The sequence below is a fragment of the Doryrhamphus excisus genome, chromosome 19 (genome assembly GCF_030265055.1).
Source record: "Doryrhamphus excisus isolate RoL2022-K1 chromosome 19, RoL_Dexc_1.0, whole genome shotgun sequence".
NCBI lineage: Eukaryota > Metazoa > Chordata > Actinopteri > Syngnathiformes > Syngnathidae > Doryrhamphus > Doryrhamphus excisus.
In genome coordinates, this window is record NC_080484.1 from 6,672,423 (window position 1) to 6,693,110 (window position 20,688).

Consider the following 20,688-nt stretch of genomic DNA (forward strand, 5'->3'; position numbering starts at 1 on the left):
CACACCATGACATGCATCTGCATAAAAACATGAGTAAATTGGTTGACTTGCTAATAGTTAGCATGCTAGCACCTATTAAGATAGCACTAAGTATGGAAAGTGCTAAGGTGGTACTTTCGCTTCCCTACACCATGACATGCATCTGCATAAAGACACGAGTAAATTGGTTGAATTGCTAACAGTTAGCATGCTAGCACCTATTAAGATAGCCCTAAGTATGGAAAGTGCCGAGGTGGTACTTTCGCTTCCCTACACCATGACATGTATGCATCTGCATAAAGACATGAGTAAATTGGTTGAATTGCTAACAGTTAGCATGCTAGGACCTATTACGATAGCCCTAAGTATGGAAAGTGCAAAGGTGGTACTTTCGCTTCCCTACACCATGACATGCATCTGCATAAAGACACGAGTAAATTGTTTGACTTGCAAACAGTTAACATGCTAGCACCTATTAAGATAGCCCTAAGTATGGAAAGTGCTGAGGTGGTACTTTCGCTTCCCCACACCATGACATGCATCTGCATAAAAACATGAGTAAATTGGTTGACTTGCTAATAGTTAGCATGCTAGCACCTATTAAGATAGCACTAAGTACGGAAAGTGCTAAGGTGGTACTTTCGCTTCCCTAGACCATGACATGCATCTGCATAAAGACATGAGTAAATTGGTTGACTTGCTAACAGTTAGCATGCTAGCACCTATTAAGCTAGCCCTAAGTATGGAAAGTGCCAAGGTGGTACTTTCGCTTCCCTACACCATGACATGCATCTGCATGAAGACATGAGTAAATTGGTTGACTTGCTAACAGTTAGCATGCTAGCACCTATTAAGATAGCCCTAAGTATGGGAAGTGCTAAGGTGGTACTTTCGCTTCCCTACACCATGACATGTATGCATCTGCATAAAAACATGAGTAAATTGGTTGACTTGCTAGCAGTTAGCATGCTAGCACCTATTAAGATAGCACTAAGTATGAGAAGTGCCAAGGTGGTACTTTCGCTTCCCTACACCATGACATGTATATACAGCATCTGCATGTAGATGTGAGTAAATTAGCTGAAATGCTAACTGCCTTTATGCTTTGGGTAAACATGGTAGAGATGCTATAGCATCTCTACCATGTCCCATCAGTCCCATCAGTCTCTCCACGCATGCAAAGGTCATGGAGGGTGACATCTGCTGATACGAGCCGCTCTGCAGGTGTCTGCGCTCCTCGGCATCTGCCGCCTCCATGGCACCTCGCCATCTTCACGCTCAGCATGAAGCCTCCACCCTGCAACGGCCATAAAACAGCCATTTTTGGATCTTACGACGACATGATGTCAGACGTTTGGATCTTTGGATCTTACAACGACATGATGTCAGAGGTTTGGATCTTTGGATGTTGCGGCGACATGATGTCAGAAGGCATTACTTCAGCATCACAGATGTCTCAATTCAGAGGGGAAGGGGAGGCCAACACGTTGCCATTATCTTGCCAACAATAGCCCGAAGGCGTTTATTACATCACCCAGGGGTGCTGTTAGCATTGCACTCCTTTGTGCTCCTACCAACTTTGATGGTGAAGAAGAAAAGTGCCCCCCCCTTTTTTATAGGTGTATAACATCAAGTTAGGACTTTTTTCTTTATCTTTACTTTATTCTGCTCAATGTACTACTTCATTCTCAAACACTCAGATTATTGTTATTTTTTTAATTTAATTTCCAACTTGATCCTCATAAATGTCCTGCTTTATGATTGAAACCACGCAGATTTCAATCATAAAGACTTGATCCTCGTAAATGTCCTGCTCTATGATTGAAATCTGCGTCTCAGAGGACCGCTGTGTGTCGTTTGAAATAGTCTTACAGCGTCAGTTCACCTCCTAACCTGTGGTGTCGCTGTGGAGCTCGGCTGCTGTCGCTTGACTGGCTTCCTCTTCTCGCGATGTTTTGTTCTTGAATGAATTCAAACATGGCGTCAGAAGGAGAGGCGGGTAGCGGAGTAGCGGCTGAAGCCGACACAGCAAAGAGGTTCGTTTGTTTGTTTTTTGTTTTTGCTTATTCGTTGCAATTCTTGAAAGGTGCAAGCAGCACGTCTTATTAACGGTACGCATATATAGCACACGTAGGCGCCATTGTTCGCTCGCTAGCTTGTAGAAGTAGTGGATGAACAAGCTGAATGCATGCTTTGTTTAGGGAAACCGTATCCTATCAATGTATGCTTTTACGTCAACCTTCAAGCATTACTGTAATAGTTTTAACTTGCATCGAGATAGAAAAATATATTCCCAGTGATATGAACGGATGCTTGAATGAGCTAATTATGTGCTGTCGGAGTGATATTGTTTTACAAAATAATACGATGTTTACAGTTTTACCGAGGCAAAGACGGCCTTTGTGTTGCTGTTGTTTTTTCTCCGTATTGTTTGAAGAAACTCAAGCCTTATATGCCGTATTTAGTGACGCGTTCAGCGAGCTTCCGGTCAGCATGGACACAGAGTCATCCGGCGGCAAGGAAGGGATGGTGAGTTCTCATGCTGTTATCCTCCAATGATGGTGAGGATGTGTTGTCATGTGATGAGGTTGTGGTTCCCACAGGAGGCGGCGGGCGATGCCTCTGAGGCGGCCGACACCCTGACTGGGTCAGGGGATGAAGACAACGGGAGACAGTTGGGGGAGGTGGAGCTGCAGTGCGCCTTGTGTACAAAGTGGTTCACTGCTGACACGTTTGCCATCAACACTGCGTACGTACACATCACAGCATCACAAACACGCCGGGAGAATAGAAATATAACCTTTGCGTTGTCTTCGGCAGGACGTGTCTCCCATTCATGACCAACTACGTGTTCCACTGCAACGTTTGTCATCACAGCGGCAACACGTATTTCCTCAGGAAACAAGCCAGTATGCGTCCTTGTCGTCCAGTCAACTCCGTCGTGGATGTTTTGGTCGTCACGGTGGTCTGTTTTTATTTTCAGACCTGAAGGAAATGTGTCTCACAGCTCTGGCTAACCTGACCTGGCGGTCCAGAACCCAAGACGAGCACCCCAAGACCATGTTCTCGAAAGACAAGGTGAGCACTGCATAGAGCTGCAGAAATGATGTCAATTGAGTTTGTGTCATGAAATTACGTTTTATAAAAAAATATGGAAAGTGTCATTCTAAATAAGATGAGGCACTTGGGATGCTGAGGCACCCCCTAATATAATGGCAGGGGTACCTCCTAAAAATGGCGATGTCCTCGTGGTCCTTTCATATGAATGCCAGCAGCATTTTCTGGAAAAACGCCCCCTAAAGCACAGCTGTCAAATCCAAAGCTGGGGGGCCGTATTCTACCCGCCATGTTATCTTACGTGGGCCCGTGCAAGTCTGAAAAAAAGACATATATTTAGTTTCACTATTTCAGTATCTTTTTTCAATATTTGTATACATATTTTCATTTTAAACTTTTAATATAGTTTGTTCGTTCATTTTCTACCATTATTCTCATGAGGGTCTCGGGGGTGCTGGAGCCTATCACAGCTGTCATCGGGGGTGGTGCGGGGTCCAGCCAGGCAATCACAGGGCACATATAGACAAACAACCATTCCCACCCACATTGATACCTATGGACAATTTGGGGTCGCCAATTAACCTAGCATGTTTTTGGAATGGGGGGATGAAACCGGAGTACCCGGTTTGTGTTTGACATCATCAAACTAATGTAAGTGTAATGTAATGTAATGTAACTAATGTAAATATTAGTCAATGACAACACAACTGAAGACGGAGTCGCCACAGTGGATCTTTTGATCCACATACAGATTTTGGCGTGAGCACTTCATATTCCGGATGCCCAGATGCTTACTAGTGGAGATTCAAACCTCGGGCGTTTGCTCCGAAGTCCAGAACGCTAACCACTAAGAGCATGAACGCTGGTGAAACATCTTGATGATCCCTAAGACCTTTGGGAAAATACTCTGAAGGCCCGTGTCTCATTACATCCGGCACGGAGAACAAGAAGAGTCCAACGCGGTGGTGGTAGTGTGATCCCAAAGGCTTGATTGCACTTGTTGCTAGCAAAGGGTGGCCCAAGCACTTATTAGCTTTAGGCTAATCCCTTACTCACACAGGGACATGGAGCTTTGTTTCATTTCCAAATGCATCAGGTGTTGATGGAGTGTTGTCATTGGCTGATATTTACATTTCCGTCATCATCTCAAACATGGAAGTGGGCTAATAAATAAGACACCAGGGAGGGTGGCCAACACCCCACTGTGTTCATGTACATACCATATAGGTAAATATAAAGTTTGACAGTTGCAGTCGCCCACAGTGAAAACCAGTTTGACACCCCTGCACATAAATTGGACAAAAGTTCTACAGACTTAGATGAGGTCACACAGTCCTGCCTTTTGTTGTCACTGTGATCTTCATATCCGACCCCTTCCATTCAGGATATCATTCCCTTCATCGACAAGTATTGGGAGTGCATGACCACGCGGCAGAGGCCCGGGAAGCTCACCTGGCCCAACAACATTGTGAAGACAATGGTAGGGTGTCATCACGGGGGCAGAGGCCACATGTTCTTAGAGGTCACTTGTTTTTTGTTTCCCAGAGCAAAGAGCGAGATGTTTTCCTAGTCAAGGAACATCCCGACCCCGGCAGTAAAGACCCAGAAGAGGAGTACCCCAAGTTCGGCCTGCTGGACCAGGTATGAAGACGCACACACGACGTGACAGGAAGTGAGCCTGACAGCTGATGTCGTGGTGGTTTAGGACCTGGGTAACATCGGACCGTCGTATGACTCGCAGAAGCAGTCCGCTGTGCCGCCTGCTGCAGGAGGCCTCAACGGTAAAACACGAGTAACGTATTTGTGAAGCTGTAGCGCTGAGATGTCTAAAGTCCAAACTAGTCGCCGTGACGGACATTCTATTGTGTTCCAGGTGGAAACGCTTACGCAGGTGAATATTTGGTGTTTTGGCAGCTTATGGATGATGTTTTTGTGTCTTGTGGCCCGCTTTATGGAAGTTGGCCGTCGGGCTCCAATTAGACTTCAAGTCCGACTAGGGATGGGCATGACCCATCCAGCAGGGGTGTCCTAAGGCTTGTGCCACTGGTATTTTGTAAACGTCGCTAAGCTAACAACTCATATATATTTGTCATATACTTGTACTAATATCAAATTCACGATGTTTTCCCCTTTTTGCTGTCGTATTTGCTAATATTTCAGCTTTCTTCTTAAATAATCTTTGTACATTTTCTATTTGTATTATTATGACTTATTATTCCCATATTAATGTAACTTTTCCCCCCACCTAATTTTCCAAACAATACATTTTGTTTTGTTTATCATAACTTTAAAAATGTTTTATTTCAATTTTATGCTACTGAAATGACATATTACTGGACTCTTCCCGGAAATTAGAATCTAACCATTTTTCTCATAATATTTGACTTTATTTTTGACAAAATTTTGGGGGGGATTTTCACTCCCTGCTACTTATTATAATTTTGTGAATATTTTATCATAACTTTAAAAATGTTTTATTTAAATTCTATGCTACTGAAATGACAAAATATTACTGGACTCTTCCCGGAAATTAGAATCTAACCATTTTTCTCATAATATTTGACTTTATTTTTTACAAAAAAATGTTTTTATTTTCACTCCCTGCTACTTATTATAATTTTGTGATTATTTTCCAACTGTTTTTTTCTTCTCAAAATTAGGACTTTACTTTTTTACAAAAAACAGTTTTGTTCCTCATATTAGGATAAAATAATAGATATGTGCTCCTAAAATGACTGCCAAAGGCCCCTGGGTACCACAGTACTTTACGGTACGGTATGCGACAGTATGGTATTGTACGGTACGATATGGAACGGTATTGTATGGTATGGTACTGTACGGTATGTGTAGCCATCACATTTAGGTAGTAGTATATCTACACCAGAGGATCGAGTGAGGTTAGCACGTCATGCCCATCCTTAGCTCCAGACCACAGCTCTTCCTGTGGTGCGGATGTACCCGTCTGGCCCGTCGGTCAACTTCCTGCTGTGTGGCTTGCTGCTAACGGCGCGCTGAAGCGACACACGATGTCACCTCCTGTTTGCCGCAGCGGTGTTCATCCAAAACTAGCGAGCCTCTTCCTGCGTCACGTGCACGCACAACATGCACCATGTCTCAGGCGCTTTCAATCAGCTTTTTGCAGGAAAGGCTGCTAGTGTTTGGAAGACACCCCCGTGACTAATTTCTCTGCTGCCTTGCCCCACGTGCACACGGCCCCCCATAACCCGCTTTCACTGTTTGTGCGTGCGCTCAGTTTTGCTTCTTTATCGTGCAGCCGTCATGAAAATATCTTGCAGGTTGAATGGAAAGCCCCCCCTCCATTCTGTTTCTCTGGAGGCCCTTTATGTGGACTGTTTTTAGTGGCTGCATGTTCTTGTGCTGTATCCCAAGGTGCCCTAGCTCCCGTGCCTGGAAAGGGAAGAGGGGCCAAACGTAAACAGCAGCAGCAGCAAGAGGGCGCCACTGCCGGAGCCACAAAGAGGACTCGAAGGTACGTTAGCCTGCTAGCTCATGCTCATGCTAACTCATGGGCCACAACCGGGTTCTAAAATGGTGGATGGATGGGAATCTTTACAATTGACCTAGGAAGTATAAAGCCTTCAACATCAGTATGAGGAAGTTTGGGTTGCTGTTTTCTTTCAGAGTTGACATGTTTGTAGTCGAAACATTCAATGTTTCATTTTTTTTTGCTTTCCGTCGATGCTCGATGCCAAGCCTGTTTGTTAGTGGTGATGATTTGATGACTTGAGGTTTTAGGGCCGCTAACAGTCCCTCGTTTCTGGTCAGCATCAAGCTAGTGGGACAGTTGGAGTACGCTCATTCTTCCTTGGGGTCTCGGACAGTCACGCTGGGAATAGTGGGGGCCACACTGCTTTTCTTGGAGTCCATTGGACTAGCGAGGCTGGATGAGGCTGTACCTCACCGCAAAGACCAGAGCTGGCCTCGTTTCAGAACCTATTGGAATCGAACCAGCATTACAAACCCCACCCCCGACGACTGTTTGGGTTTCATGAAGTAATTAGGAAAAAGGGCCCGTACTTGGGCACTTCCTCCCACAGCTGATGTTTAATGTGAGCGGTTCTTCATCATGATCTTGTGCTGCTCCGCCTCCACAGCGACCCGCTCTTCTCAGCCCAGCGACTCCCCCCACATGGTTACCCGCTCGAGCACCCGTTCAACAAAGATGGCTATCGCTACATCCTGGCCGAGCCGGACCCACACGCCCCCGACCCAGAGAAACTGGAGCTGGACTGCTGGGCCGGGAAGCCCATTCCGGGGGACCTGTACCGGGCGTGTCTGTACGAGAGGGTGCTGCTGGCCTTACACGACCGAGGTTGGTGACAACGTCTCCAGTTTTCCTTTCGGCAGCTTGGACGTGAGCACCTTCTCTCGTTGCAGCGCCTCAGTTGAAGATCTCAGACGACCGGCTGACAGTGACGGGCGAGAAGGGCTACTCCATGGTGCGAGCCTCCCACGGCATCCGGAAAGGTGCCTGGTACTTTGAGGTGTCCGTGGACGACATGCCTCCTGAGACGGCGGCCCGCCTCGGCTGGTCTCAGCCACTCGGTGAGCCGGCTTGCCTGCACTAGCTTTCCCCCGCAGACTCCCGATTTAACCGACAGGCTGCATCTCCGTCTTGGTTCCAAGGTAACCTGCAGGCGCCGCTGGGCTACGATAAGTTCAGCTACTCGTGGCGTAGCAAGAAGGGCACGCGCTTCCACCAGTCCATGGGGAAGCATTACTCCTCGGGATACGGTCAAGGAGACACGCTGGGCTTCTTCATCGAGCTGCCAGACAACACGGAGACAGCCAAGGCACTTCCCGACACCTACAAGGACAAGGTGACGCCCCGCCCAACGCCGCCCACTGGGCACCTCTTGCCTTTCTGACGAGCAATGTTCTTCCAGGCGCTCATCAAGTTCAAGAGCTACCTGTATTTTGAGGAGAAGGACTACGTGGACAAAGCAGAGAAGAGCCTGAAGGCCATGAGCCCCAGCAGGGTGAGGATGCCACAAGCAGGGTGTCCCAAGGGTTTGGATATTTTGGAGCGATAGGCCAAGAGGTTATGCAGTTTGTATTTCAAGGTCAAGGCTTCTCAGCTTTGTCATGTAGCCATATTACTAGCCATATTATTATTATTATTATCATCTTGCTCTTATTTTCCACATTTTTTGGTTTCATTTTCCAAATATTTTGTCATTTTTTTAAATATTAGGACTTTATAACTAGCCAACTTCAATTTCCAAAAAATATACTTTCTTTTGTGTTGTTTCTCATAATATTCTGACTTTTACAAAGTATTATTTTTAAAGTATTTTTATCTTTAATATTTCAGATCTGAAACTATGACAACTTTTAAAATGAGATTTTCTCTTAATATTTGGAATTTATTCTCCTCAAATTACAGCTTTTTGCCATTCCTGCTGTTTTTTATTGGCAAATTCCTTCTTGGAATTCTGACTTTCTTGACAACACGTAGCCGACTAGCAATGTTATTATCATCATCATTATTATCATCTTGCTCTTTTTTTCACATTTTTTTGGTTTCATTTTCCAAATATCTTGTCATTTTTTAAAAATATTAGGACTTTATAACTAGCCAACTTCAATTTCCAAAAAATGTAAATTTTCTTTTGTGTTGTTTCTCATAATATTCTGACTTACAAAGTATTATTTTAAAAGTATTTTTATCTTTTAATGTTTCAGCTCTGAAACTATGACAACTTTTAAAATGAGATTTTCTCTTAATATTTAGATTTTATTCTCCTCAAATTACAGCTTTTTTATTGGCAAATTCCTTTTTGGAATTTTGACTTTCTTGACATAATATTCCATAGTATTTGAGGTGTTGTCATTATGCTAAAAACTAAAGATATTTTTATTTAATATTTCAACCGTATGCTAGTAATATTGTTATTTTCATTGTTGTAAAATGAATCTGGGAGAATTCCATGTTGCCGTTGTAGTGTTGGTGCTACATGATATTTCCAGAATGTTCCAGGTCAGTAAAGTAAAAAAAAAGAAAAAAGGCCACGTGAGTGGGACTTAGGACCAGTGTGTAGTATGAATCTAGATATAGATCTAGTCTACTAAGTCCGCTTGTACGCCGCTCATGATGCCGACTGTGCACACCCGCAGATGATCTTCTACAAGAACGGTGTGAGCCAAGGCGTGGCCTTCGAGAACCTGTTTGAAGGCCTCTACTTCCCTGCCATCTCCCTCTACAAGAGCTGCACGGTCGGTCCCCCCCCTCCCCTGGCGGATGATCCGTCCTTTGCGTCCCTGACTCTCCTCCTTCTCTCTGCAGGTGTCCGTCAACTTCGGCCCACATTTCAAGCATCCCCCCAAAGACGTCGGTTACAAGCCGGTGAGAGCACGCCCCCCACACCCCGCACTCGGTTGACCTTCACCGCCCTTCATGCCTCAGCACTTCCTCTTCTTCCTCAGATGAGCGACATGGGCTGGGGCGCCATCATCGAGCACACACTGGCCGACACGCTCTACCACGTGGAGACAGACGTGGACGGCCGACGCAGCCCGCCGTGGGAGGGATGAGGACCCCCCACCCCCCCCACACACACACATTTTACACCTCTTCTAACTGCTAACTGCGTCATTTTTATTTGAAACCAATTGAAATAAAAGTGAACCAGTATGACATCAGCAAACATTCCTCAGCTATTTGCGTTGGCGCGGGGGTGTCCAAACGTGTCCCCGCTGGGGCCATACGGTCAGGGGACGTGGATATTTTGGGTACTATTACTGTTTGCTGCGTTTATTGTTTTCATCACCATGTGACTTTATTCCCATTATATTTCCCAGCTGCAACTCCCCCCCCCCCCCCCCCCCAACCAGCATTTTTCTCAAATTGCAGCCTTAGTCCTTGTTGTGTTACTAGTAATGCAGAAATTGGGAAAATATTTTTTCTATTTTTTAATATTTTAATATTTCCATTTTTTTCTGGTAAGATGACTACTCTTTTTGTTAATTTTCATGTATGATTCTATTTTAAACTGACTTTGGACACCCCTGCCATGACAAGCTAATCACGGCTCCTTCGTCTACTCAACGTTTTTAATGGACGCAAATAAAAAAGATGCCATTCTTATACCCGTGAGGTTAGCTTGCACCTTTGTCAAACCGACACCACCACTAAAGTTGTTTTCCTTAAAAACCAAACAACTCTTGACTTACTAAAATGTCTACAGTTTATTTACAAAGCAGCAGCGATGTCATTGACTCGCTGCAACTGGGAGCTAAAAGAAGCTGGCAGGACGGCATTTGGCAGGATGTCTTTTCCCGCCTTCCAGGACCAGGACAGAATTCCTAATTCCTGCCTTGAAGACGTTGGAGGTCAGGGTTCCTCGTTGTCCAGGACAGGTTTAAAATATTTTTTTTTCCCCCAAAAGCAATACAGATGGTAATTTCTCAAGATACGGATAAAGCGGCTTTTTTGTGTAAACTTTTTTTAAGAATGAGGTATAAGTGTAGTTTGTGCACCCCTGGAGATAAGAACAGGAAGAAATTCGGATCAAATGCGACGACATGACTACTAGCTCAGAGCTACTACCAGGAGAAGCAGCGTACAGAGGGGTGGGGTACACCTCCTGTGGCCCAGCAAGGTGCACTGTATTCGGGCACACACTCAGAGCTGCCGGTGTGACGCCACGGCGGTCTGGAAAACCTTTTGCACATTTCCAACGGCGCGGCACAACAATCCCTGGACGTGGTAGCAATGCGGCTGATGAGCCCCCTATCACCCCCCCCCCCCCCCCCCCCCCATTACAACTGCTACAACTAGCACGCAAAATGTCTGGGAAAGTGAAAGTTTGTTTACAAGTGAACTCGAGAAGTTCCGACAGGCAGGAGAACAAAGGAGCATTTGATTTGCTCACCCCCGCACAGTACAGATAATCTTGCCTCATTGGAGCGTTTTTTTTTAACTTATGGGTTATCAGAGCTAATTTTTATATTATCAGCCATCATAATTCCCCTCGTATCGGCTCGATAATTACCGTGCATCCCTAGAACTGTCAAATTTGCGCACGATTCTCTTGAGCAGGCTACGTCTTCGACCCCCAGTCCCATGAGAGGACCCGTCTGGAGTTAAGTCTGGCGGTCGACTCCCGCCAGGTCCAAAGACGTTGAGCTCCCTGAAGCATCCTGTCTGGATCATCTGCACCAAGAAGCAAAGAAAGGCCTTCAGTTGGACCGGCCCCTCCGGCACGGCAGCGTCACCCCAGCACAAAGACTTCACGCCACCTCGTTCTGCCACGTTGTGGGAACGCTGCCCGTGTTGAACTGCTCGTAGAAGCGCTTGTCTGTGCAGTCCAGTGTGACCCCCCTCACAGTGGAGAACTCATCGATGTCCAGCATGTCGCTGCAGTACACCATCTTGGGCTGCCGACCACAAGCACACGTCGCTGTCACTCTCAGGTGAAAACACAAAACACACACATTTCTTTCTCGTTGTCCGAAATGGAATCAGACCAAACCTTTCCTCAACCTGCCCCTCGTAATATCACATATACGTATATGGCTTTATCTGTGGCTAATTATGAGCACTGGATGAATGGACATACGTATGTTAGTCTCTCTGTGCTACACAGGCTGGATGACAAGAGGGTTCACTCTGCACGAGTCTGTGTGCATTGGCTCTATATGGAATGAACGCAGAAGTGAGTGAGCAAGAGTGAGCATCTTCTATGCTATTAAGCCTCTTTGTGCCAGTAGCGGGGCTACGCAGTGCTAGCAGTTAGTTTGTAAGCCCAATGCCACAGTGCCAGTGCCGCTGAGCAGCGCAGCCTTCCTCCCGACAGTCGACACTTCCTGAGGCTTTTCATCGTCAGAGTAAATATGTTCAATGTCACGCGGTGATGTGGGGTGTTGTATTCGAGCAGGGTGGAGGGCTGTAAAGCACATGGCTAGACCTCACATAGTAGTTGGCTAATATTCTGCATCATACGTTGGTAGTGTATTGTCTGGTTTTATCACCTATTGTGTTGCTGTGTGTGTACCATCTACCATCTAGTGGCTCAAATGTGACATGACACAATGATGAATTGAAGATTGAATATCAATCTATAATTAATAGCACAATTATCTATGGAGACAGGCCTACTGCCTATTGTCTACATTTCCCTGAAACTAATTACCTGCTTCTACTGCCACCTTTCTCTTGTTGCCATGCTAACATTAGCATAATAGCATTTTTGGTTGTCCAGTGAGGTTCATGCGGTCTAACATTCCTACATTCTAAACATGTTTACGAAGCCTTTTAGCCGCCTTCTTAGCTAGACACATACTGAATGTAAACACTTGTTAGCATTGCTAGCATGCTAACATTACTAGTTCATTGTTGGATCTTACGATAAAAGTAGAAGTTGAAAAAGCAAAATGAAGAAATGGGGTGAGACAAATTGGACGTGATGTAGGGTCAGGTGACAACACCGTCGTCATGACGTCTTGACGGCAAAGGCAACAACGCTTTCTCTCTTTGAACGAGGCGGGGTGGTTAAGCTGCATAAGCGAGGTCTCTGGCGGTCCGGACAGCTTCCAACCATACTGCCATGACAAGGAGATCCCACCTGAGATGTGTTTCACCATCATCGTCCTTCAATGGAAGAATGAAGCTTCAGGTGGTGCGGGGGCGTCAAACGGTGGGCGGCTCTGTGGAGCATGACTGGAGGCCCTGGTCTGTGTGGTCATGACTGGCTTTTCCAGCTTCTTTCAGAGGAATATGCCGACTCTTCTGAATCCAATGGAGAACATTTGGGGGCGGGACTTACACAAATGGCGGATGCCCTCCGTGAAGCCATCTTCTGCATCTACATTCCCTTTGGCCTCCTGGAAACGCTTTGTCATGCATTTTATTTATCTCTATTCAGCCTACTCCACTCTAGCGCTTCTATTTGTCTCCCTCCCAGTTCTTGTGTTTTCCTCTCAAGCTGACTTGTGTCGGGAGGAACGTTCCGGACGTCCAGCTAACGACTGTGAGAAGCCCCCAGAAGGACCCCCACAGTAACCCGGGCCATGCGTTGCATTGACAAGCGGCATTGCGAACAGGTGGACGGAATACTTGCATTAGGCGTAAACGGAGGCTTGACAAGCCCCGCCTCCAGCATCCGGAAGTTGATTTCTTGGAAGAAGGGATGCGACTGGACTTCTGTACCTCCCGCCTCCTTGCATCCCAGCCTGATGTTTGGGTCTTTGGCAAGCAGCTGGAAGACAACGGGATGGTGTTGGGTTGTTTTGTTGCTTTCCACGACAACACTGACCTTGAGGAATGCGTGACGGGACCTGGGAGCAGATGTCCATAGCGCTCTGGCTGAAGCGGTAGCCGTACTCCTCCTTTAGCGTCAGGATCTTCATCTCCAGGTGGACTTTCTTGAAGGGCTTGTCTCGCGTCCGGAACAGCGGGTGTCCCGCCGTCATTTCGTAGATGAGACAGCCGAGGCCCCACCAGTCGGCGCTGAAACCGAAGTTCTCGTAGGAGATCACCTCTGGAGCTGCACGCAGTTAGCATGGTCATCAGCAGGACAACCCAATGTTGTGTTCTTAACGTTCCGGGAAGACATTTTACAAGAAGGAAGTAGAAATAGTTGGAAAAAAGAGACGCAAGAACGACAGCAGACATTTTAGCGTAAAGAGTAAAGGGAAATATGACATTAGCATTAAAAAACGAAAAACATTTTTCTCAGTTTTAATACGAGGAGCCAACATTTCCAATTGGGGAAAAAGATCGTAATAAAGTCCAAATATGATGGGAATAATGTCATAATTACCGGAGCAAAGAACACTGAGAAGGAAAAAAAACAGCAGTCATTTTATGAGAATGAAGTCCAAACGAAGTCCATACGAATATGAATAATATCCATTCATCCATTTTCTATGCCGCTTATCCTCACAAGGGTCGGGGTATGCTGGAGCGTATCCCAGCTGTCTTTTGGCGACACAGCCAATTACAGGGCACATATCGAAAAATTGACTGTGTGGCCTACATGCTAGCCAATCAAATGGGGCGCCATTTTGAATAATATGATTTTAAAAAATATTAAAGTTGTTAGAATAAAGTCTTAATATTCAGAGAAGACAAGTTTAAATAGTTGTGGAGAAAACGGACGTAAGAGAACAAAACAATTGACAAGAACACGATAACATCATGTTTAACAGCGTCAAGCTTCCTAACTATGACCATATAAGGAAGTCCGCCCCTCTGTGACATCACAAAGGAACAATTTTACCACGCCCTCTGAAAGCGAGCGTTTTGAGCCATCCCAAACTTCCTTCAGGGTTCACTTCCAAATACGCAAACCTCATTATCTGAAACTTTGGCATGGTTTAACACCAGAATACTACATGGGTACTACAGTTCTAGGTCAGAATGGTTTAACACCAGAATACTACATGGGTACTACAGTTCTAGGTCAGAATGGTTTAACACCAGAATACTACATGGGTACTACAGTTCTAGGTCAGAATGGTTTAACACCAGAATACTACATTGGTACTACAGTTCTAGGTCAGAATGGTTTAACACCAGAATACTACATTGGTACTACAGTTCTAGGTCAGAATGGTTTAACACCAGAATACTACATTGGTACTACAGTTCTAGGTCAGAATGGTTTAACACCAGAATACTACATTGGTACTACAGTTCTAGGTCAGAATGGTTTAACACCAGAATACTACATTGGTACTACAGTTCTAGGTCAGAATGGTTTAACACCAGAATACTACATTGGTACTACAGTTCTAGGTCAGAATGGTTTAACACCAGAATACTACATTGGTACTACAGTTCTAGGTCAGAATGGTGAGAAAAGCATCCTAGGTCCCCGTTAAAAAAGCCAACAGGAAAGAGAATTTGGAGAAAACCGACCAAAAGAAAAGGGCGTCAACGTTCTGAAGGCCGGCCCCCCTTCCAGGATGTACTGACCCATGTATCCCAGGGTGCCCGCGCGGCCTTTCACCTTTGTCCCCTCGGAAAGCCTGACGGCCAGGCCCAGGTCGGAGATCCTGACGTGTCCTGTAAAAATGTTTACAGCCCTCAGTGACATTCCCTTTTGGACCAGCAGGTGTCAGTAAAACGAGCAGGGCACGTCTATGTCACTCAACATGTTCAAGTATGTGAGAACGGAGCGGGCCACGCCTTAGTGACACAATTAGCTTTTATTTTTATCTGAACCTGCTGTCATTCCAAGGCCAAATATAGCCGGGTGCATACCGTGCTCATCCAGGAGGATGTTGTCGGGTTTTAGATCCCTGCGAGACAAGACACGTTCAGGTCAAAGGGTGTCGGTGTCAGGCGTGCCGGCGTGCCGGCGTGCCGGCGTGCCGGCGTGCTGGTGACGGGGGGCCGCGCTCACCTGTAAAGGATGGATTTGGCGTGCAGGTGCATAAGGCCACAGCAGACCTCGGCGGCGTAAAAGCGCACCCGTTGGGCGTCCAAGCCGGGCACACCCATGTTGTAAATATGAAACTTCAAGTCACCGCCGCTCATCATGGTCAGGACCAGACACAAGGTGTGCTTGGTCTCGTAGGCGTACGCCAGATTCACCTGCAGGCACAACTTCTTTGCGTTAATCAGGGTGTCGGAAGGGCCACCCCGGGGCCACGTCAAGCTGTTCTTAACAAACCCACCCACTACTGTTTGGAAAAATATCATAGTAAACCATTAAAGCATTCTACAGGAATAAAGTCCAAATATTACAAATAAAGAACCCAACAAGAAAAAGACAAATTATGTCATTTTTGTAGCATGAAGCTGAAATATTAAAGACGTTATTTTGATATAAAAAAAGAATAAAGTCCAAATATTACAAATAATTAACCCAACAAGAAAAAGACAAATTGTCATTTTAGTAACATGAAGCTGAAATATTAAAGACATTATTTTTATTTAAAAAAATAATAAAGTTCAAATATTAATAGGAAATATGACCTTAGTGGATTTGAATTATTAAAGCAAAATATCTTTGTTTTGGAGTTTGTAATATGAACAAAGTTGTCATTCTTTTGGAACTTAGGTTTGGGAGAAAAGGTCTGAATATTAAGGAATGAATATTTACAAAGATTAAGAAAAAAAGAAAAACAATTTGTAGCATAAAGTTGAAACATTAAAGAAAAATATATATGTTTAAAATTCACAATATGAGAAATAAGTTGTATTTTGGGGAAATTAGCCTGCTAGAAAAAGTTCAAATATTATGGGAATAAAGCCATAATGTTACAAGAAGAAAATGTATAAATATTATCAAAGAAAAAGTTGAAATATTAATATAGGTAAAAAAGTGGAGTTGATATTATTCATGCTGGGCTTCTTCTAAGTGGCCCACTTGCATGCTTTCAAGTTTGGCTGTGTGGCCCCCGCTGGAGGATACGTTAGGACGGGAACGGGTCTCACCACAAAGCGGCTGTCCACGCTCTCCAGAATCTGCTTCTCATTGAGCGCCATGGCCTCACATCGCCTCTTCTTCACATGCGTCTTCTCCAGCTTCTTACAGGCGTACATCATCCCTGTGGCCCGCACTTGACACGCCCACACCTGAACCAGCAGAACATCCCTTAGCCACATCGTGACCCGTGAAGTCCCTCAGGAGTCTGCTCCATATTTACGTTACCTCTCCAAAGCCTCCTTTGCCCAAGACTCGGTACTGTCGGAACATGTTCTTAGTGATGGGCCTCCTGGAGGACAACGACAGGTCGGATGGAGTTGAGAAGATCAATCAACGGGTGGCATGGCTGACTCACCTTTCCAACATCTTCCACTGGAGGAAGCGGTCGAAGTACATGCTCTGCTGGTACTGATGGAAAGGTTCTCCACTCAGGTACCAGTGGAGATCTCTAAACAAGACGTGCTTTAGTCCTTTCTTCTCACCCTCTAACCCCCTTCTTCAACACCAGTGGAGGGGTGGTACTTACTCCCGGCAGTTTCTGAAGACATCTTCACAAGGATCCACCTCCAGTTGCTGCATGCAGCTTGGTCCGTGTTTGGACACCTCGGGGATGAACTGTTTGGACTGAGGAGACACACACCCCCCCCACAGGTGAGGACCAGCAACACACACACACACACATTAATGGCGTGGTGCCGTCCCACCATATGAGAGAGGAATCGTTCAACGATGCCGATTCCGAACGAACGTCTGTCCTCATCATACTGTGTGTTGAAGTCATCCTGAAGACCAGAGGACACCTCATCCAGCATAGTTAGGAGATACCAGGTCATCACACATAGCAACATACTTGCTCACAGTGCAACAAAAACAAAAACACTCCCGCAGCAAGTTAGCACATAAATCCATAAATCCTACTACAACTACATGCTAACCATAACACATACCTTGAAACTGTTGTTTCCCAATGGCCACAAGGCATGCTGGGTAGTGGAGTGGCAACAACAATATGAACTCATTCATTCATTTTCTACCGCTTTTTCCTCACGAGGGTCGCGGGGGTGCTGGAGCCTATCCCAGCTGTCTTTGGGCGAGAGGCGGGGTACACCCTGGACTGGTGGCCAGCCAATCACAGGGCACATATAGACAAACAACCATTCACACCCACATTCATACCTATGGACAATTTGGAGTCGCCAATGAACCTAGCATGTTTTTGGAATGTGGGAGGAAACCGGAGTACCCGGAGAAAACCCATGCATGCACGGGGAGAACATGCAAACTCCACACAGAGATGGCCATGGGTGGAATTGAACCCTGGTCTCCTAGCTGTGAGGTCTGCGCGCTAACCACTCGACCGCCGTGCCGCCACAATATGAACTATGAACAATAAAACATTGGATATGGATGGATATGGATGGAGCTTCCTTGTTTACTTCACTGACTACTTTGCAATCATGCAAAGTACCACAAGCTACCCAGCATGCTTTGCGGCATATATATATATATATATATATATATATATATATATATATATATATATATATATATATATATATATATATATATATATATGAGTGTTTTTGGCATGGGTATTGCCAACATGGTTCAGTCGGTAGGATACTTGGTGCGTGTTGATTGGATGCTTTTTTGCTGTGTCATGTTGTCAGCCACAGTTAAAGGGGAACTGCACTTTTTGGGAATGAACCATGGAAGATGGTTGTGCCCGGAGAGGTCTGCGCTGTGTGATTGTGTGTACTGTGTACTGTACTGTGTACTGTATGTTATGTGTTGTGGTGTCTATAGTCGTTCCACCACACCACCCAAACATCATCCTCCAGGCCTCTCAGTTTTTTCCTTTTTCCCCTGATTGGAATATTATTAATATTATTATTAATATATTTCAACTTTCTTCTTTTCTTCTTCCCGTAATTATCACTATCTGTATTCATAAATTATCTGTATTTATTTTATTCTGGTATAAGACAACTTCTTTACAAGCTCATTTTCCAAAAATTGTACATTTTAGTACCATTTAGGTTTTATTTATTTATTTTAGTTTTATTTTTGCTGTTTTCCCAAACCTTCATCTTTGTGAATTTACCTTTTTGTAATATTTTGTAATATTATAATATCATATTACAGGTTTTCCCAACCTAAAACCAAAAAATATGAGAACTTCTTTACAAGCTAATTTTCCATAAATTATACATTTATTTAGTTTTTATTTATTTATTTTAGTTTTATTTTTGCTGTTTTCTCAAACCTTCATCCTTGTGAATTTCCCTTTATGTAATATTTTGTAATATTATAATATCATATTGTTTTCCCAACCTCAAACCAAAAATGTATATTAATTAATTAATTAATTAATAATTAATAAAATAAAATAAACTATAAAATTAATTAATAAAAAAAACAATTTTATTTCCACTTTAAAAACAACATTGTTCCTTAAAGGGACCTATGATATTATTATTACTATGATATTACATTATACTCTGAAAATTCTGAATTATTTTCCTCATTAGATTAAATTAGTTTGTCCCTAATTTGACTCCCATTAGGAATGTTCTTCTGCTAATTACTGACTTTCATTTTTGGATTTTATTCCCAAAAGCTTACAACTTTTTCCAGCAACATATTTTTACAAAAATTCCAACTTTATTATTATTATTATTATTATTATCAGAAAAGTATGATTTTTTTAAAGATTAAAAATTCTCTCAATATTTTGACTTTATTTTAGGAAAATGAACACAAATGACATTTTTGCTGCTTTTCTAAAAACATTTTTTTAAAGGTCCCCGTGCCACACTTTGGACACCCGTGTTGCATCCTGACCACCTGGAGGATACCTGGTGTGGTACATTGCGGTTGTCTTCCCCCGTACATGCGCGTGACTTCCCACGCTGACTTGTCAAAGCTTGTGTGGTGCCGTACCAGAGCCTTGTGGAGCTCCACGTGGTTCTGGAGGTCCCCGCGGCTCCGACAGAAGAGCTCAAAGAGTTTCCTGCCGATGGGCTGCTCCACGCACAGGTCGGTGTAGTCCCGCACTGACGGGGCCAAAGTCACATGTCACGTTATTTGGCGCATGGCAACATCGCCAAGACGATACACAACGCACCCGTGCTGGCGGCCATGTTGGAGCAGAGCCTGATGTTCGGGAAGCGGAGCATCTCCTGCCATCGCCAACTTCGACCTTTAATGCCTCCATCTGCACACACACACACAGGGAGGCCCGCCAAGCTGTCAGCGTGTGTAAATGGACTATTAATAGCAGCCAGCGAGCAGGTGAGCCAGTGGGACCGCATTGCTGTGACGTCATGTCTTCATTAAAGCAGCAGCACAGTGAGGGAAGCAGACAAAGTCCATCTATTCTCACAAGGAGTATGGATTCACCCCCTAAAAGATCTCCAACCACAGCAGCCCCCTCCTCGAATATCGATATCAATCATAACCATACACCGCCTTGGAGTGAGGATCATGCTTGAGGATCAAGATAAGAGTGGCATCATCTCCGCATAAGAAGACCAGTAAGACAAAGTCTTACCTTCTCTGGCTTTTATAAGCTGCCCGTTGGCCACCAGGCTGTCAAGCTCCATGAACGCCGTATGTGTGTGTGTGTGTGTATGTGTATGTGTGTGTGAGAGACAAAGTGTGCACCTGCACATGTAGCAATTCCAATATCTCGTCAGGGGCGGAGTCCAGCCACACCACTCCCACCTGGACACGCCCACCATCCCGTGCAACAATTTAGTTTACATTCATTCATACCTTATCTTATCTTTGAGCAAATACTGGACATGCATGACCACATGACAACACTGCGACACCTTAAAAACACATTTGGACCTCATGGACAACCTTAAGAAATCATTTGGACCTCATGGACAACCTTAAGAACACATTTGGACCTCATGGACAACCTTAAGAACACATTTGGACCTCATGGACAACCTTAAGAAATCATTTGGACCTCATGGACAACCTTAAGAACACATTTGGACCTCATGGACAACCTTAAGAACACATTTGGACCTCATGGACAACCTTAAGAAATCATTTGGACCTCATGGACAACCTTAAGAACACATTTGGACACACAGAGTTTCTTCAAGGGAATCTTGGCTGCAGAGATGGTTTACACAGCAGCAAGTCAACGTACTGAACGTTTACGTACTTTCACCATGAAGACACATAATAGTTGTCTCATAAACTATTATTTGTATTGGACTTCCCGATACGCATC

The 20,688-nt window shown here is 44.6% G+C and overlaps 2 protein-coding genes across 4 annotated transcripts; one reads left to right on the forward strand and one right to left on the reverse strand.

Annotated features, from left to right (window-relative positions):
• The first annotated feature begins 1,924 nt into the window (after positions 1–1,924).
• Positions 1,925–10,125, forward strand: ash2l (ash2 like, histone lysine methyltransferase complex subunit). Of its 2 annotated transcripts, XM_058056396.1 has the most exons (17): positions 1,925–2,015; positions 2,445–2,508; positions 2,583–2,728; positions 2,800–2,888; positions 2,963–3,057; positions 4,421–4,516; positions 4,582–4,677; positions 4,742–4,817; positions 4,910–4,927; positions 6,427–6,526; positions 7,152–7,369; positions 7,435–7,602; positions 7,684–7,877; positions 7,944–8,036; positions 9,175–9,273; positions 9,344–9,403; positions 9,484–10,125. In XM_058056396.1, exons 1-17 carry the CDS (start codon positions 1,945–1,947, stop codon positions 9,589–9,591), a joined length of 1,791 nt encoding a protein of 596 aa, XP_057912379.1. In that variant the 5' UTR covers positions 1,925–1,944; the 3' UTR covers positions 9,592–10,125. The 2 variants fall into 2 exon arrangements, with proteins under 2 accessions (XP_057912379.1, XP_057912380.1); XM_058056397.1 differs by lacking the exon at positions 4,910–4,927 and having other exon boundaries at positions 9,484–10,124.
• On the reverse strand, positions 9,896–20,588 carry grk5 (G protein-coupled receptor kinase 5). 2 transcript variants are annotated; one of them, XM_058056391.1, is made up of 15 exons: positions 19,990–20,588; positions 19,564–19,653; positions 19,380–19,492; positions 17,141–17,236; positions 16,963–17,060; positions 16,792–16,884; positions 16,662–16,725; positions 16,445–16,585; positions 15,408–15,598; positions 15,266–15,303; positions 14,978–15,067; positions 13,336–13,544; positions 13,119–13,256; positions 11,299–11,436; positions 9,896–11,212 (listed from the first exon to the last, which is right to left on the reverse strand). In XM_058056391.1, exons 1-15 carry the CDS (start codon positions 20,177–20,179, stop codon positions 11,048–11,050), a joined length of 1,854 nt encoding a protein of 617 aa, XP_057912374.1. In that variant the 5' UTR covers positions 20,180–20,588; the 3' UTR covers positions 9,896–11,047. The 2 variants fall into 2 exon arrangements, with proteins under 2 accessions (XP_057912374.1, XP_057912375.1); XM_058056392.1 differs by having other exon boundaries at positions 17,141–17,218; positions 19,990–20,587.
• Between the last annotated feature and the right edge of the window lie 100 nt (positions 20,589–20,688).

Bases quoted from the DNA above. Each gene is read 5' to 3' on its own strand.
- grk5 (XM_058056391.1), bottom strand. From the start codon at position 20,179: ATGGTGGGCGTGTCCAGGTGGGAGTGGTGTGGCTGGACTCCGCCCCTG. The intron at 19,654-19,989 runs GTAAGACTTTGT...GTGTGTGTGCAG, and splicing joins GCTTATAAAAGCCAGAGAAG to ATGGAGGCATTAAAGGTCGA. The intron at 11,437-13,118 runs GCAAGTATTCCG...TGTGGTCGGCAG, and splicing joins AGCCTCCGTTTACGCCTAAT to CCCAAGATGGTGTACTGCAG.
- ash2l (XM_058056396.1), top strand. From the start codon at position 1,945: ATGAATTCAAACATGGCGTCAGAAGGAGAGGCGGGTAGCGGAGTAGCG. The intron at 4,517-4,581 runs GTAGGGTGTCAT...TTTGTTTCCCAG, and splicing joins ACAACATTGTGAAGACAATG to AGCAAAGAGCGAGATGTTTT. The intron at 4,678-4,741 runs GTATGAAGACGC...GTGGTGGTTTAG, and splicing joins AGTTCGGCCTGCTGGACCAG to GACCTGGGTAACATCGGACC.